Here is a 15287-nt window from a genome sequence, read left to right as displayed (position 1 = left end):
TCAACTTATTTATTTGTAACCAGTTAAAACTAAGATTAAATAAAATGTCTTGAAATATTAAAAACATTGGCATCCACATTAAAATGTAAACTAATACTGGATAAAGTAAAGTAGCCAAAACAGCTGGAGTTGGAAGTTTCAAAATGACTTATGAAAGACGTCACTCTGACGTCACTTTGCACAGTGGGTGTATTCTTTTGTTTCATTTGTTTGTACATAAACAGAGATAACCATTCTCACTTCCATAAACCGAACACTGGAATCAGATCAGTAGTCTTTACTGGCAGGTACCCAAAGCTGTGGTATCATTATCATACCAGAAGTGGAACAACATTTGATAAGTGCATCCCTGTGTTTCTCATATTGAGATAGAAAAATAAATACATCTCCAGGCTCCCACACACACAAACACACACACACAGAGTGAAATTACAGGATGAGCCTCAGTCAGGAGGGAATCACTAAGTATCGTCACTGTCTGTTATCATCTCTGCTACACTTCAAGCATTCAAACACTTGGTGCTTTCCATTTAAACTCAGGCCGGTCAGAACACTCACACAGAGTGTGTCTGCACACAGGAATAAACACGTAACAGCACACACGCCATATTTGTATGCTGAAAATTCTCTCTTTTGTTTAACATCACATGCGATTCTGTTGCTTTTGTTGGCCCGGTGCCGTTACCTCTCTGCATTCAGCAGCATGGTGAAGCAATGCTACTGTGATAGCTATGCTAATAGCGCATTTGCACCTTTGAGGAGAATGAAACCCATCTAACAGATACCAGGGCTTGCACTCCACGGCAGGATTTGATTGGCAGGTACTGATGAACTGGTGCCACGAAGCCAAATGAAGTAATAAAGCCATAAGAATGGTCCCACTCGGCCTATTCCCTCATTACTGTCTCTGACATTGCTCTCAGCGTCCATCACTCCTGATAAAATGAGCGCTATATTAGGTGAGTCCTGGCACCACACTAGACACTCTTAAGGCTCAAGTGTAGAGTTTCGTCACAGCAATGCGGAGGCAGTCTTCTGCTAGTTTTCAGGTGGTTCCAGACGACAAAAGTTAAATGAGTTCTTCATGTAATATTAAGGGGATTAAGACATGAAAACAACTCTGAGATAGCTGTAACTTTTTTCACACTGAACTTGGTAAACCTGGATTTAAATACTGTGCTGTCTATAAATGGGTCGAGCTACAAAAACAAATTGAAGCTAAAACTACTGATTGGACCTGAACATTTTAAAGGGCTGTGTTTGTTTGTCTTCTCCTACTCTGGCAAAGGTTTTTCTTCATTTGTGATTTGTGATTTGTGATGTGTAACGTGTCGTTTTATGATGAGGCCACCTCTCAATTTCTTTTGTACAAAGGTCCCTCCTAAGAAAAGAGATCTGGATTTCAATGACACTACCTGTTTAAATAAAGATTTATTATTATTAATAACAATAATAAGGTAGTTTGTGTCTGTGTTTCTGTGTAAAAGAGGGACAGTGAGCAAGCAACACTATTACTGTTAGCAAGTTAGCAAGGGGCAGACAGAAAAATGTACATACTGTAGACATGCATATTCAGATTAGCCTGGAGTGGCAAGAATCAGACTGAGAATAATAGAAGTGCAAGAACAGCTGCTTTACACCTCCATATTCTTTCAGATGACTGCACCCGCTGGCCTGAAAATATCTACATAAAACCTGGACAGAAAAAACATTAGAGCTGAAAGAAAGAGTCGGTAAAGGCAGGGAGAGACAGGTGAACAGTCGTACCTACATCAAAACACTGTGAAATAACCACAGCGGAACAACAATAGGATAGAAGAGAGGCTTCCTGGGAGAATGGACCGAGACTTTTTTGGAATACTAATTGCTCCTTTTCCACTGAGCCACGGAAAATCTTTATTTTTATTCAACTGTGAAGCAGGAAATTTGTGACGAAAAAAGAAATAGAAATAGAGGGAAAGACGGTCAAGCCCAAACCTGTCCACATGTTTTAAGATAACCATTTGTAGAAAGCAGTTTTATACTGTATGAATCTTGCAAATGTGCAGACACACACAGAAACACACATCTCTGAGGTACAGAGTCTTTCCTGGATTCATTCAGCAAGGAAGGAAGGAAAGAAGGAAGAAAGGAAGGTGCCTCACAATCTATATGCTTACTGCTGATTTGAACTTAGAGGCAACAGCGCAAATCACTGAGCCATCGTGCTTATTTACATGTGTATGTACAGTTTATGTGGCTATAAATATAAGGAAATGTGTGACATGAGAAAGAGCAGATTACATCTGCATGTATAATGTGTAGCTGTAGCCCGTCTCAAATGCAACTCACAAATACTTACTGGGAACCGAGAGTGAAATATTCAGGTGCTTACTATACTGTTTAAAAAGCACAGAGTGTAAAGTTTTATTAACACTGATTTTTTCTTACAGACACGTTTAAATCAGATGTGACGAGGAAAGTGAAACAGACTCCAACAGGCTGACATTCAACACCACGCAGACCAGCTTGGTCTAATCACATGACAGGGAAATTATAAAAAATAGTGATTATCATTATCAGTAGAACGTATCTGTAACACACCAAAACCAATCCACTCATTCAGGGCAGGTTTGGGTCCACTGACTGGCCATCAGATCACCACTGAACCAATACCTCCTTCACACTGGTTGTTTTTTAGCCCAGTCGCTCTACGAATGTCAGCTGTGCCTCTGGGCTTTTTTTTCAGTAGAAATTTAAATGAGTTCTTAAATTTGATTACATTTTTTTCTTCGGCTCCTTTTAGTAACTGGCTGCTGTTTTCTACCATGCATGAATATTATAACCATGTATTTTCCACTTTCACAAACAAACACACTCATTACTTTGCATTATCCCATATTACCTCCGGCATGTGCCACTGGAAATATTCCCACTGACGCAGCTGATCTTTAGCCCTTTACTGTGTGCGTATAAGTGCATTCAGAGGAGCCGTGCACAGCACATTGGGTGACTAATGAGGCACACAAACAATGCTGCACTGTCACATTTTGGCGTGTCATGAATCATTTTTAGGTAACATGGGAAAATACAGGCAGTATCCCACACAGCCATACTTATAAGAGAATGTGATGCATAATTTGATCATAATTTGTTTTTTTGTGATCTAATTCAATGTCCCAGTGAAGATGGTGAAGAGTTCACAATAATCCCGTTGCACCTTCTCTCCACGCTGCCTTTTATACACTTACGCTGTGAAAACGAGTGAAAGTTTGTGTCATTATCTTCTTCATCTGTGTTACAACAAAAGCTCTCCATCTCTGTTTAAAAATGGACACCTATCTCATCAGCTCTAAAACCTGATGCAGTTTGTTGTTGTGTAGGCGGCAGGTGACAGCATTAGTCGTGTGTGTGCATTATGTCCTCTTACAGCTGGAGGTGGGTTCACCATAGCAATCAACAGCTAAGAATGCTAACCTCTCTTGAGAGGCTGCAGGTCTCTAAGTGCTTTGCTTAACTACTGCTGCTAGGCAATCAAGTCCCCCCATCACAGAGGACTGCCTGCTCCTCTGGGCTCGCTGCATTATGAAGGCACAATGCTGTTAGCACTCTCATGATGTCTAATATGGGATGGGATATTGTATTTGTTTTAAATGTTATATACCTATGTGGTATGTGACTTTTGTTGCCATGATGCCAGGTCTCTCTTGGAAATGAGATTTTAAATCTCAATGAGATTTTTACCTGAATAAATAAAGGACTAATAATAATAGACACCTGCTACTCTTCAAGGCCCACCAGCAAGCTCAAGAGTCCTTTCATAATGCCTGGAGGCGTTATCAGCAGCACTCGCAGTAGGTGAAAAAATGCAGGGGTGGAGATGTCCCAGACTCAGAATCTCAAGGTTTTATAGAAGAAAAGTGATAGTCAGCTGTGTTTCTTCAACACCTTTCTTGTTATGACTGTGCAACCAGTCAAGGAGCTACAATTTCATTCAGGGCCACAGAGGTGTGAGATTAGCATTCAGACAGTATTCACATGTTCTCTGAACACACGTGTGCTTATTTTTCTGTTTTCCAGAGTATTAATATTGTGCAACTCCTGATCATCAGTGATCTGCTGTGTGTTCAAAGCCAACAGCATCGATACAGTCTGGCTGTTGAGAAAATGAAGACCCAGCTTGTCATGAAAGCAAACACACACTGACTTTTAGAACAGCCTGAAAAGATCGAAGGGTAAATGTGACAAAGCTGGAATCAAGTTTGCACTGTTGGCACAGCTCTGACCTTAGAGTGAGTACGATAATGAAGGAGAACAGAAACCAGCAGCATTAAACTGGCAATGCAAAGACAATTTATGAAATTATATATTTATACAATCATATTTGTAATTCAAACTTTGGAGCACTTTGCCTTTGTCCACTGTGCTGCTAATAAACTATCTGAGCCAGTCGTAACACAACACAGATCACACAGTCTGTGCTCCTTAATGTAGCACAGACCTGAACTCGCTTCTTGACGTCTATATTTGCATTAAATTAAATGCCAAGTTGTCACATTAGAGGTGTAAAATAAATATATTAACTTGGTATTTTCTGCCATTTACAAATTAATTTCTTTATATTTTTCTTTCTCTCCCTGATGTTTTTGAATTGACTGAAGTAGGCAGCAATCAATCATTTCATTTCCTGCAGAAGAAGAGTCCGATGGTGCATCCAGTGCACCTTTTATCTGAACAGGCAAAGACCTGGTGAAGAATCCGGCTGTGTGTTAACAATCAATTTTACTAGATTACCTTTGATTAGATTACCTTAGATAAAAATGACATAATTCAAAGGTTTGATCTGAATTCCTCTTTTACATTAAAGCATGTGTATATGGGAGGGACTGGTTATGTTAGCCCATGTCCCAGCTTTAGGAAAGCACAGGCACTCTTATTCTGACATTTCTGTCACTTGTCCTATTCTGAAGGACTGTCTGGCAGTTCCTTTTTGCAGCAGCAGTGTTCCTGTAGCAGCTTGTAGTAGCTTATCACAGGGAACTTCATAGCTCCTTGATACAGATGGCCTATATCAGAATCCATATTGTTGCTGGCTGATGCTGAGTAATGTTTTCTTCTCTGCTGGAGGGGCAGAGAGGGACAGAAAGATAGGGAGACAGCTGAGTGTGAATAATACAGTGGACAAAGATTGAGAGAGTGAAGCCGAGCAACTGGAGCTAAAAGGACAAAGACAATAGGAAGGACTAAGTGAAACACAAGGAACTAAAGGTTAGGGTGTGAGCTTGAGCTGAGATCAAGAGGACAGACAGAGGTGTTGGGAGGGCGAGTGTAACAGATCAGAAACTGCTGACCTCTGTTAAACGTCATCCAAAATTACTGTAGGCTCTTTACATTATAATATAAAGTGCTTATTATGATTTGGTACTATAGAACTAAAACTTGAATTGAACTGAAAAAAGGAATTTCTATTAAGTTAAAACTGACTCCTACCGTATTTTTTGGACCATAAGGCGCATTAAGCGAAACAAAACAGTCAGATAAGTCAAACTTTACTCAACTCATTCTTCTTGCTTCCTCCACTTCCGCATCATTGATTCATTAATGTTGAATTCTCTGGCAGCTGCTCTATTCCCATGTTGTTGCAGTATGTTAATGACTAACCTCGTATTGTGGATGGATTATCTCAGTTGTTCTCCTGACTGAAGTTTGGTCCATTTACAGCATCCTGCCATGCGATTGTATTTGTCCCTAACCATCAGGAACCCTCACGTTAACTTTTAGCGTTCATCCTCCAGCTTCACTGTGTTTATGTTATGCTAGCATAGCTGTGTCGCTAGCGGTCACGTAGCACATCATTATATACCAGCTAGCCCAACTTCAGTAACCCTACAAACGTCACTGCTGTTTAGTTTTCTGTCTTCATTTATGTTGGAAGTGATAGCAGAGCTGTACGTTTGAATGTTTCAGAAATCTGTCAGTCAGAACATGCTATATCATGTTTAGGTGGAAGCTAGCGAGCTAACTTCCTGCTAACTTCTAACTCCGTTAAATGTAATAAATTCTGTTTTCATGGATGCCTGGATGTTAAACTTAATAGTTACACCTGGTAAAGCAGCAACACTGATCATTTTATTAAAGATGAAAGAATTTAGACAGTTTTTAACTCTCAGTGATGCCGCAGTGTTCATTTGACTTTGGGACCTGAAGCTGACGGAGTTTAGGACCCAGATTACTCCTCGAGGCTCCTGAATACAGTAGCCATAATGTTCCGACAATCCATCAAGCGGTGCGGCTTCCTGGCTTACCAAAGTCGTACTAAAACATTTGACAGATGTTTGAGCGCCGTGTACCACATAAAATCGGTTCGAGGTCAGTGAGCACAACCAGAATTCATTCAATTCAATTCAATTCAATTTTATTTATATAGCGCCAAATCACAACAAAAGTCGCCTCAAGGCGCTTTATATTGTACAGTAGATAGCACAATAATAAATACAGAGAAAAACCCAATTCATGCATAAGGTGCACCGGATTATAAGGAGCACTGTCGCTTTTAAGTGCGCCTTATAGTGCAGAAAATACGGTAGTTTATCCATTCAACTAATGCAAACCTGTGTCTATTTGTGCCTGTTATTGCTGCAATGTTGTGACATTCAACACAGGCATTCAAAGGCTTACAGGAAAAGTCACCTGATCTGTATCTAAGCCTCTTTCTACATACTCCATGTTACATGATTATGTGTTACATGATTATGTGTGCACATGTTCCTATTGTACTTTACTTGGACAGCGTGACTGATTAAACTGGGGATCCACTGGTGACAATTGAGTGTGAGAGTGAGAAGGGAGATCCATCATTGTGAAGGCTCATGCCTAAGCCCAGTACTAGATAAATGTGGTTAGCCAAAGTCTGTGTGTGAACAGCACGCGTGTGTGTAAGCATGTACGTGTGGGTCATGGCTACATTTCATGTAAAACACATGCTTGCACATTGGTTGCTTGGGTTACTGTTCAACATCAAAGGAGAGGCATTTTTTACTTTTCCCCTTTTGCCTTTCAAAAGGAGGGAGGGAGGGAGAGGGAGGGGGAGATGAAGGCAAAGGGGACAAGAGGAGGTGGCATAGTGTTTCCTCTCTGTGTGCATTATGGATGAGGTGCATCCGCAGTGTTCGATCAGCAGCGTGAAGGAGGCCTCCCGGGGTTAGCTAAGATTCTCTATTTGTGTCTTAGTGAGCGTGCATGTGTGTGATTATGGCTGATACAGGAGACACCACGGGCATACCTGCCCAAAAAGAGGGGGCCTGTCTGAGCTCTCTCAGTGTGAAGGCTGTAGGACGTCTGGAACAATGGGCTTGAATACACTTACTAACAATGCGTTCGCACAATTCTGTGTAGCTCGTGTGTACAAATGTTTCCCACACAAATCTGTGATTTATCAATAGTTTCTTATCTCAGTTCGTTTGCATGGAAACTGTTGATGTTTGGAACCACAGCACCCTGATACAGGAAGTCTGTAAAAAGTCCTAATCTCTGATCCTGTGGGTCTTACCCAGCAGGCAGTGCAGCCAGTGGGGACTCACCCAGGTCTAACTGCCTCTCTCCTTCCAAGGCCATCTTTGCACAAACATGCCACTCCACATGAAACTGTGGATATATGACCAGATAATGATACATCCTCTTTGTTCTTAATAATCTTTATTCTTGATTAACAATGATTTATTATTAAAATGACATATAAACTATGTTTGACACTTTGTATCACTGTAAACATCAAAGGTTGCATGTTTAGGCCTTTTACCCTCTAACATGTAATGAGAGGTGAGCTGCTCTCAATCCCACCTTTCTCAACAGAACAAATGACATCTTTGCTGCCTTAAAATGAGGCTACTACTAATAATACAAATTATTACTATTATTGTTATTTCTTTTTTATTATTATTTTCAAACTGTAAATAAAAACACCTTAAGCTCTAAAATGGTCAATAAGAAAACTAAATTCTAGGGGAGGTAATGGGCTGCCATGGTAGCAGCAGAGAAACCCTGACCTCCTTTTCACCAGTCACCTCCTCCAGCTCATCCAGGGGAACCCTGAAGTATTCCCAGGTTGTCATGGTCCTGAGTCTGTGGACTCTGTGTTTTCTGTTTTGCATTATTTATCCTTGACTTCATGATGTGTCCTTGCTAGTGTCTTGGTTTTGATTTCTGTCTCTAGTATTCCTAGCTCCTTAGTTGTTTAGCATTTCTTGTGTTCTAGTTCTTAGGTTTTGGTTCTGTGCTCCTTCTGTTTAGTGTCTAGTCATCCCTGCCTTTGGGTTCCCTCTGTTCTCTGTCAGTATCGTGTCTCTGAGTTCTGTTATTTCCCATGTTACCTCTGCTCTAAGTCCCCTCGCATTTCAGGTTTGTTGGTTCTGGTTCCTTGTTTCTTAGTTTTCCCAGTTTAGGTTTCCGTTAGTTTCTGTACATGCCATCTCTGTTTCTGTTTGTATCCTCACCTTGTAAATAAAGCTCACTCGCATCCAAGTCAGTGCCTGCATTTGGGTCCATTCACTCATTCCTCCACACGACACAGGTCATCGTAGAGATACAATCTCTCCATCATGTCCTCGTCCAAGTAGGACAACACCTCACTCGGGTGGTGACGCCTTCTGATGGGGAAGAGCAGCGGCTCTACTTCTAAGAAACACATCCACCATTCAGAGAAAGCTCATTTGCACTTCTTGGTAGGAACATTGATCAATCAGGTAAATCGACAGCTTCACTTTCTCTCTTTACCGCGGCACGTGCAGCGTCCACATGAATGGGATCCGTCTGTCAATTTAAACATATATTAAACTGTCTCCTATCTCATCTTAAACCTTACATGTTCTTATCTTTCATTGAAAATAACTTGTCATTGTTTGATTATTGCAGTGAGTTTCTCCTCGCAGGCTGACAGATCACATGGTCTGTGTCCTCCACCTTGTAGTCTGTTTGTCTTTTTCAAACTCTTTTTGGACTTGAGCCACTAAGAGTCTGCCAGGGGAAACAATACTCAGCTTGAGTGATGCTTTTTATTTATCTCTTTATCTATTCTTTTTAAATTGCCGTCATTTCCATGGAAATACTTTGGAAAGCTGTGCCTCCTCTGCTTTCCCCTTTGGACCTCAGTCACTGCTGTTCAGATTTTCACAGTCAGACTTTCTCCTGATTTCTTGCCTTAGAGGTGCAGACTGCTGGTTGATTCACTAACATACGGAGAGTGGCAAGAACACAACAGGCTTCAGGTTTGCTTTCGTACTCATGTTCTACACAGGGTAAGAACATTTCCACTCAAATATTAGTAAATGAGGCCAAGGCTGCTCTGGGTAAGCTGCTGTGACTATGAAACTATTTAGACATAAGCCGGAGGAAACACCATACATGGTTAATTAACTGCTTACAATGTACGATAATCTTTAAGACCTTGGGCAGAAATAAACAGTGAGTAGAGCAAGACTCATCGCATGAAAAATGATAGTTGCACTTGAATCATATGAAAACCTACTTGTAATATTTGATATGGTGTGAGGCTGTCCACTGTCCCTCTGTGCCAGCTATCCCTCGGTGGCCTCTCGTTACCTCCAAGAATTATACTTCGTGGATATATGAGCAGATTAGTCACTGCTTTGAGCATGGTCATTACATGAGTCACTTCTAAATTACAGTGCTATTCCATTTTGGTTAATATGATCATTTTTCTTCTGTCTGCAGTAAAAGGGTATACTGAGGATATTGCACTGTGCCAGCAGTGGCCAAGAGCCTTACAGGCATTAAAGTTAGAAAAGCTAAAAGCATTGTGTTGTTAGCATGGTGGACATATCCAGTGCAAGGCTTGTAGCTTTTACTAGGTTCTTTGTGTGAGACTGGTATAAACAGTGGAAAGAGAGATCTGTGAGGAGCTGACCTGGCACAGAGCTCCTCATAAACATCACTAGAGAGCATACAGCAGGCTCCGCCTCTTCTCTCTTTTCCTTTCCTTCTCACTTTCACATAACGGTCACTGCTCTCTCTGTCTCATGCTCCCACTTTGTTTCTCCCACCTCTCACCCAGCGGTTGTTCCGAATTTCTCAGAGCTGTGGTGTCTTCCTGTTTCTTAGTCACCACTTCTCCCTTTGGCCTTCTTTTCCTCCATCTAAGCCCCTCTCTTCTGCTGCTCTGTTGTGTGTCTAAAGGTGGAAAACATCCAGCAGATGCTCTGGCCGTAGCTCAGGGAGTTGCTTTCTTTATTACCACGCGCCTCTTTATCACGATGAAAGCCACCTACCGTCATCAGAAATACATTGGTGTGGTAGGACAGACTTCTCCAAGGGTTTGACATGTTTATCTTCCTCTAATGTGCGTATTATGAATGCATTCAGGTGAGCTCTTTTGAACATACTGCTATTTCATTAAAACAGTTGTAGCATGAAAAAGAACAGATGGCTATTTAAAGTTGTTGTCTCACTCAGTAATAATCGACCACATTTATATTAAATACCATCTGGAAACAGACCACACGCACCATACTCTCCGTCCGAAACTTTTGTGCTGCTCAAAAGGAAAAAATAAAAAAATCTGGCAGTAAGTGAGTTGCTAAAGACACAAATTAAAACATGGACTAAACAGCAGTCAAACTATTCACACATACAAACTTAGACAAAAACATGAGCTATTATGTGCCAAATGTTCCCTACACAACACAGAAACAAATACTAAGGCCAAGTGAGAAGCTTTTACAGTCGCTGGAGGCTGACTGAAGGAGTCGGCTGAAACTGGCCCGCTGCATATATATTCATGTTGGAGCTGCTAACTTGTGCTAAGAACTATAATCACAATTAGCTTAATCAAATTCAAAATGTATCCATTTCCATGGGCTCTACTTCAACTTTAATTCAAGTTAAAATAAAAACTAAATAAGAAACAGAGGAAGGACACGGTGTTGGCCTACAGCAGAAAGACGTCTGTGGATGTGCGTGCTACTCAAAACCTGCATGTTAAATGCAGCCAAAGCTGAACCCGAGTCACTCTTGCTGCTATCCTTCTGTCACAAATCTCCACCCACTCCACCCTGCCTGCACTTGTCTTTATCTCTGTTGTGCACAGTTCATTGCTTTGGGTGATTGACCCCAAATATTTAAGCTTATCTACCTGCACCTTGCATCTTCACAGCTACACCTGTCTCCCTCTCATTCACACACGAATTCTGTCTTGTGTTTACTGAATTCCATCCGTCCTCTCTCCAGAGCATACCTCCACCTCTGCAGGCTTCCACCTGCTCTCACTACAGATCTGCAAACATCACGGTTTACAGAGAATCCTGCCTGGCTTCTTCTGTCAGCCCGTCTATCACCGCTGCAAAGAAGAAGGAGCTCAGATCTAATGTAATCCCAGCTCTGCACTCACACATGTGCTGCACCAACCTGACTTTACCCAGACTTGCTGCACATCCTTTCAACCTCAATGACTCCTTTTCCTTAGTTTTCAGCATCACATACAACTCACTGTTTTCCTTTGTCACCTCTATCTGCTGTATTCCTAGAATGTAGGACTCCCATCTACTTTCTTCTTCTCCCTGACTATCACACTTTCCATCAAATGCCCTTTTTTTCTCTGTCCAGCAGATAAAACGAACATCTTCGTGGCAGTTTCCTTCACTACTTCAGCTGTGCTTCCCCAGTCGTCTGGTAACTCGTCCCTGCCACACAGAGCCTGCCTCAATTCCTCCCCGAAACACAACTCTTCCTTCTTCAACCTCCACCATTTAATCCTCGTCTTTGCCTTCACACGCTTCATCTTCTTCTTTCCAAAGTCATTCTACAGCCTACTATCTGATGCTGCCTAACTACATTCTCCCCTGACATCACATTGCAACCTCCTATCTCTTCCAAACTGCACCTTCTGCATAAGATATAATCTAAATATGTGCACCATCTTCCAATATCATTTGTCAGCCTATGTTCCTTCCTCTTCTTGAAGAATGTTCACCACAGCCATTTCTATAAGACACACCACTATCTGTCCTTCTGCATTTGTCTCTTTAACACCATCCCCACCCATCACCTATATGACATCCAACTTGTCGGGCACACACACTGACAGCATTTAACATCACACCTTCAATTTCCAGCTTCAAACTCACGATCACGTCTCTCTTCACCTCAAGACCGTTCAGATACTCTTCCTCCAATATTACTCCATCTCTCTTCCGATCTGCACCATGGTGGAGCGTTTTGATGCTCCCGGGCTTACTTCCTTTCAACCTAGTGAAGGACCTTGCACACACATCTAGCTTTCTTCTCTCCATCATATCAGCCAGATCTCTCCCTTTACCAGTTTTCCCACTGTCTCCAGACACACCTTCCCCCTTTCCTGTTCCTTTGTCTTCAGCCAACAGTGGCACAGTTTCCAGCGGCACGCTGTCGGCTAACAGCAGCAGAGGCAGATGTTGTTACCTGAGCCCTGACAAATCCTATATGGAAATCTCATTCTTGATAATCTGCACATCTGATTTATTAAAGATTTTATGGACTTCTGAAAAATTTATCAAAAATTACTCTTTTCTTATTCTGGAATATAGTAATATAGCATACAGTGAATATACCATGTGTTTCTAAATATACCTAATAAACATGTATTACTGCTACTGCCATCTCAATTAAAGCAGCTAGCATGCTAACCTCTCGGGCACACCACACCTTCTGTCCCCAACACAAAGTTGACACCAAGCCGGCTTTACTCTTCTGCCACGATTAGAAATGATCTACTTATATTCCCAAACATCCACCTTAAATCCAGAGTTTCACCTCCCTCAGGCCAGAAACAGGTGCACACATGAGCAGAAACAGCTCTGAAATGATGAGCGCAGCATCGTTTTGGTTTTCCTACCGTCTTTTCGGTAAAGGTTGATCTCCACTTTCCTCTCCTCTGACCCCAGGAGGGCCTGCGCCATCTGGGCGATAGCCAGTCGCTTGGTGTCAGGTCCATACAGGAAGTTACACGCGCATGGCTTCTGCATGATCTCAGCCCTTGAGTAACCACACATGTGGCAGAAGCCATCGTTACAGAAAATGATGGCGCAGTTCTCCACTCTGGCGTTGGCTATGATAAACTTGCGACCTGTGGGTGAAAGGACAAAGGTTTCTGCTGAATTATTTTAGTTTTCACTAACACAGCAACACCAACTCAACATATGATCAAATTAATGGAAACAGGAAGCTCAGTTTAATCACATTTATCCTAAATGAAAGCTATCGTGACCATATTTGGATTTTCATAAAAGAGGACACTTGGCCCAGTCATGAAGCACTTTAATATTACTGTCTGCTTAAAGAACATTTTAACATATTTAAATGATGGCTTCTCTGTGCGGTTAATGAATGGTGAAATAAAAAAAGTCATATAGGCTTTTACATGTCAACAAGTGCAAAAAAATAACTTAAAAACCTCTGGAATTAAATAATGATACAGAAATAATGCCTCATCTGCATAAGAACAATTACTAGTACCAGGATGGTACGACGGAAATTTCTTTTACAGTTCATCTGAAAAGATGCAGTTGCACTTTGACATCTTTTAAACATCATCAGGCGCGCTGCTGCACGCTGTCTGTGAGCACAGAACAACCACTCACAAAGCAGCAGCTCAGGGATGATGTCACACATACGGGTCCTCTGTAGGAAAACCCGGATGTTTTCATCAATCTCAAAAATCCCCCAGACAGAACATGAAAACTGGACACGTCCGAGGAAAAGAGGACGGTCGGTCACCCTATGAAGGCGCACGAGTGTTCAAATATTTAAAGTGAAGGCTCGTTCCTGTTCACATCTTGTTTACGCTCTAGCTAAGAGCCAACAGCAGACTTCCCTGGATCAAGTGATAAGTCATTTTATCCAAATCTGTTTCTTCATTGTAGCAACATTCAAAAGCCACCAGAGGCAGCATTTCAACCTTTTCTTCAGACTGCTGCTGCCCTGAATGCCAAAAACCACTCAGACATTAAGCTAATATTAGCAGCTATGCTAAACCAAATCTCCAAAGAGGCTTCAAATTTATTCATTTTCAATTCTAATATTAATTGAAACAATGAAAAACCTTTTGGCCTGCTGTTACCCAACAAACAGCACCACATTTCCTTTTTGGGGCACATGATTTTTGGCACTTCTGCTGCTGAAATGCTAAAAAAACACTAAAATGCAATAGAAATTAAAGTTTGTTTGTAATTAGGTCCAAAACTTTACACAGCAGCCTCAACCATAACAGCCTCTTCCTCCACAAAGCTCTGAAGTGTCTCTTCTCTAAACCACTTACTGTAGAAGGAGCTCTTTTGCTCCGTGGCCTCTGCTCAGTGTCAAAATATGATATTAAGAGAGCTGCCTTTGAACACACACAAAGACACTCAAAAATCTTCCTTTACTCAGGACACAGACTCTCACTCATTGTTTCATATGCTGTGAATAAACAAGTGTGCAGTTTCTGTAAGGTAAATCTGGCACGTCTTTAGCTAACACAGGAAAACAACATAAATGAAAGAGTCTGTGTGGGAGCGTGTTTGTGCTGTGTTAGCCTGACAGTCTGCAGTGTGATAGATGGCTTCCACTAAAGAGCATTAAGCTTCTGAGAAGTTGCAATGTTCCTTGTTTCTTTCACTCAGCCCCACTGTGGGAAGAAGGAAAGAGAAAAGCGGTTGTGAAGCAAGAAACGAAAAGAAAAGAAAGGATGATGTAAAAAGATAACTGAAGAAAGACTTTGGGGAGAAAGAATGATAACAAATAGGATACAAGCAGAGGAATGAAACTGTTGAAATAATGAATGCAGGTATTTGGAGAAAGATCATGAGAGAGAGTGGGATTAGAAGAGAAGTGAGCCCAACTGCTGTCTGACTGAAGCAATAACCACGGTGGCCACATCATTGTCCCTGATTATTTCACAGTTTGACTTTAAATTCAATTAAATCCAAGTCTTTATTTATTCTATTTAAAATGTTGCTGGAGAGATCTTCCTAAGTAGGCTGACTTTCTCTTAGGCTCCAAGAGGTCGGACACTACTAACTGCTGTTTTTAGTAAACAATTTCCCCGTTACGCAGGCTGCAGATTGTCCAGATGAAACATTTGTGGCTGAAAAGGTGATGCCATTGTCTGTCATAATAAGCTGACTCTTTTATTTATTTTTAGCTTTCAGAAACGGTGTGGACTGGACATTTTGGAAGAAATATTCACTTCACACAGTTCAGTTTCTTAGTAGTTTTCCTTCTAATTCTTCTCAGCTGCAGGTCATGTTTTATACGTTCCTCTGCAGATGTCCTGCAGGTTC

General features: G+C 41.4%; 1 protein-coding gene across 1 annotated transcript in view; it reads right to left on the bottom strand.

Moving 5' to 3' along the window:
- The window catches only part of kcnh2b (potassium voltage-gated channel, subfamily H (eag-related), member 2b), a 238851-nt gene that overhangs the window by 200017 nt on the left and 23547 nt on the right, over positions 1-15287 (bottom strand). Inside the window, exon 3 of the mRNA XM_019362965.2 lies at positions 12863-13093. Within this exon, the coding sequence (XP_019218510.1) occupies positions 12863-13093 (231 nt within the window). The remainder of the gene's footprint in view (positions 1-12862; positions 13094-15287) is intronic.

The sequence above is a fragment of the Oreochromis niloticus genome, linkage group LG9 (assembly GCF_001858045.2).
Source record: "Oreochromis niloticus isolate F11D_XX linkage group LG9, O_niloticus_UMD_NMBU, whole genome shotgun sequence".
Lineage (NCBI taxonomy): Eukaryota > Metazoa > Chordata > Actinopteri > Cichliformes > Cichlidae > Oreochromis > Oreochromis niloticus.
Note: the sequence above shows the minus strand (reverse complement) of the source record. Positions and strands in the feature narration are given on the sequence as shown.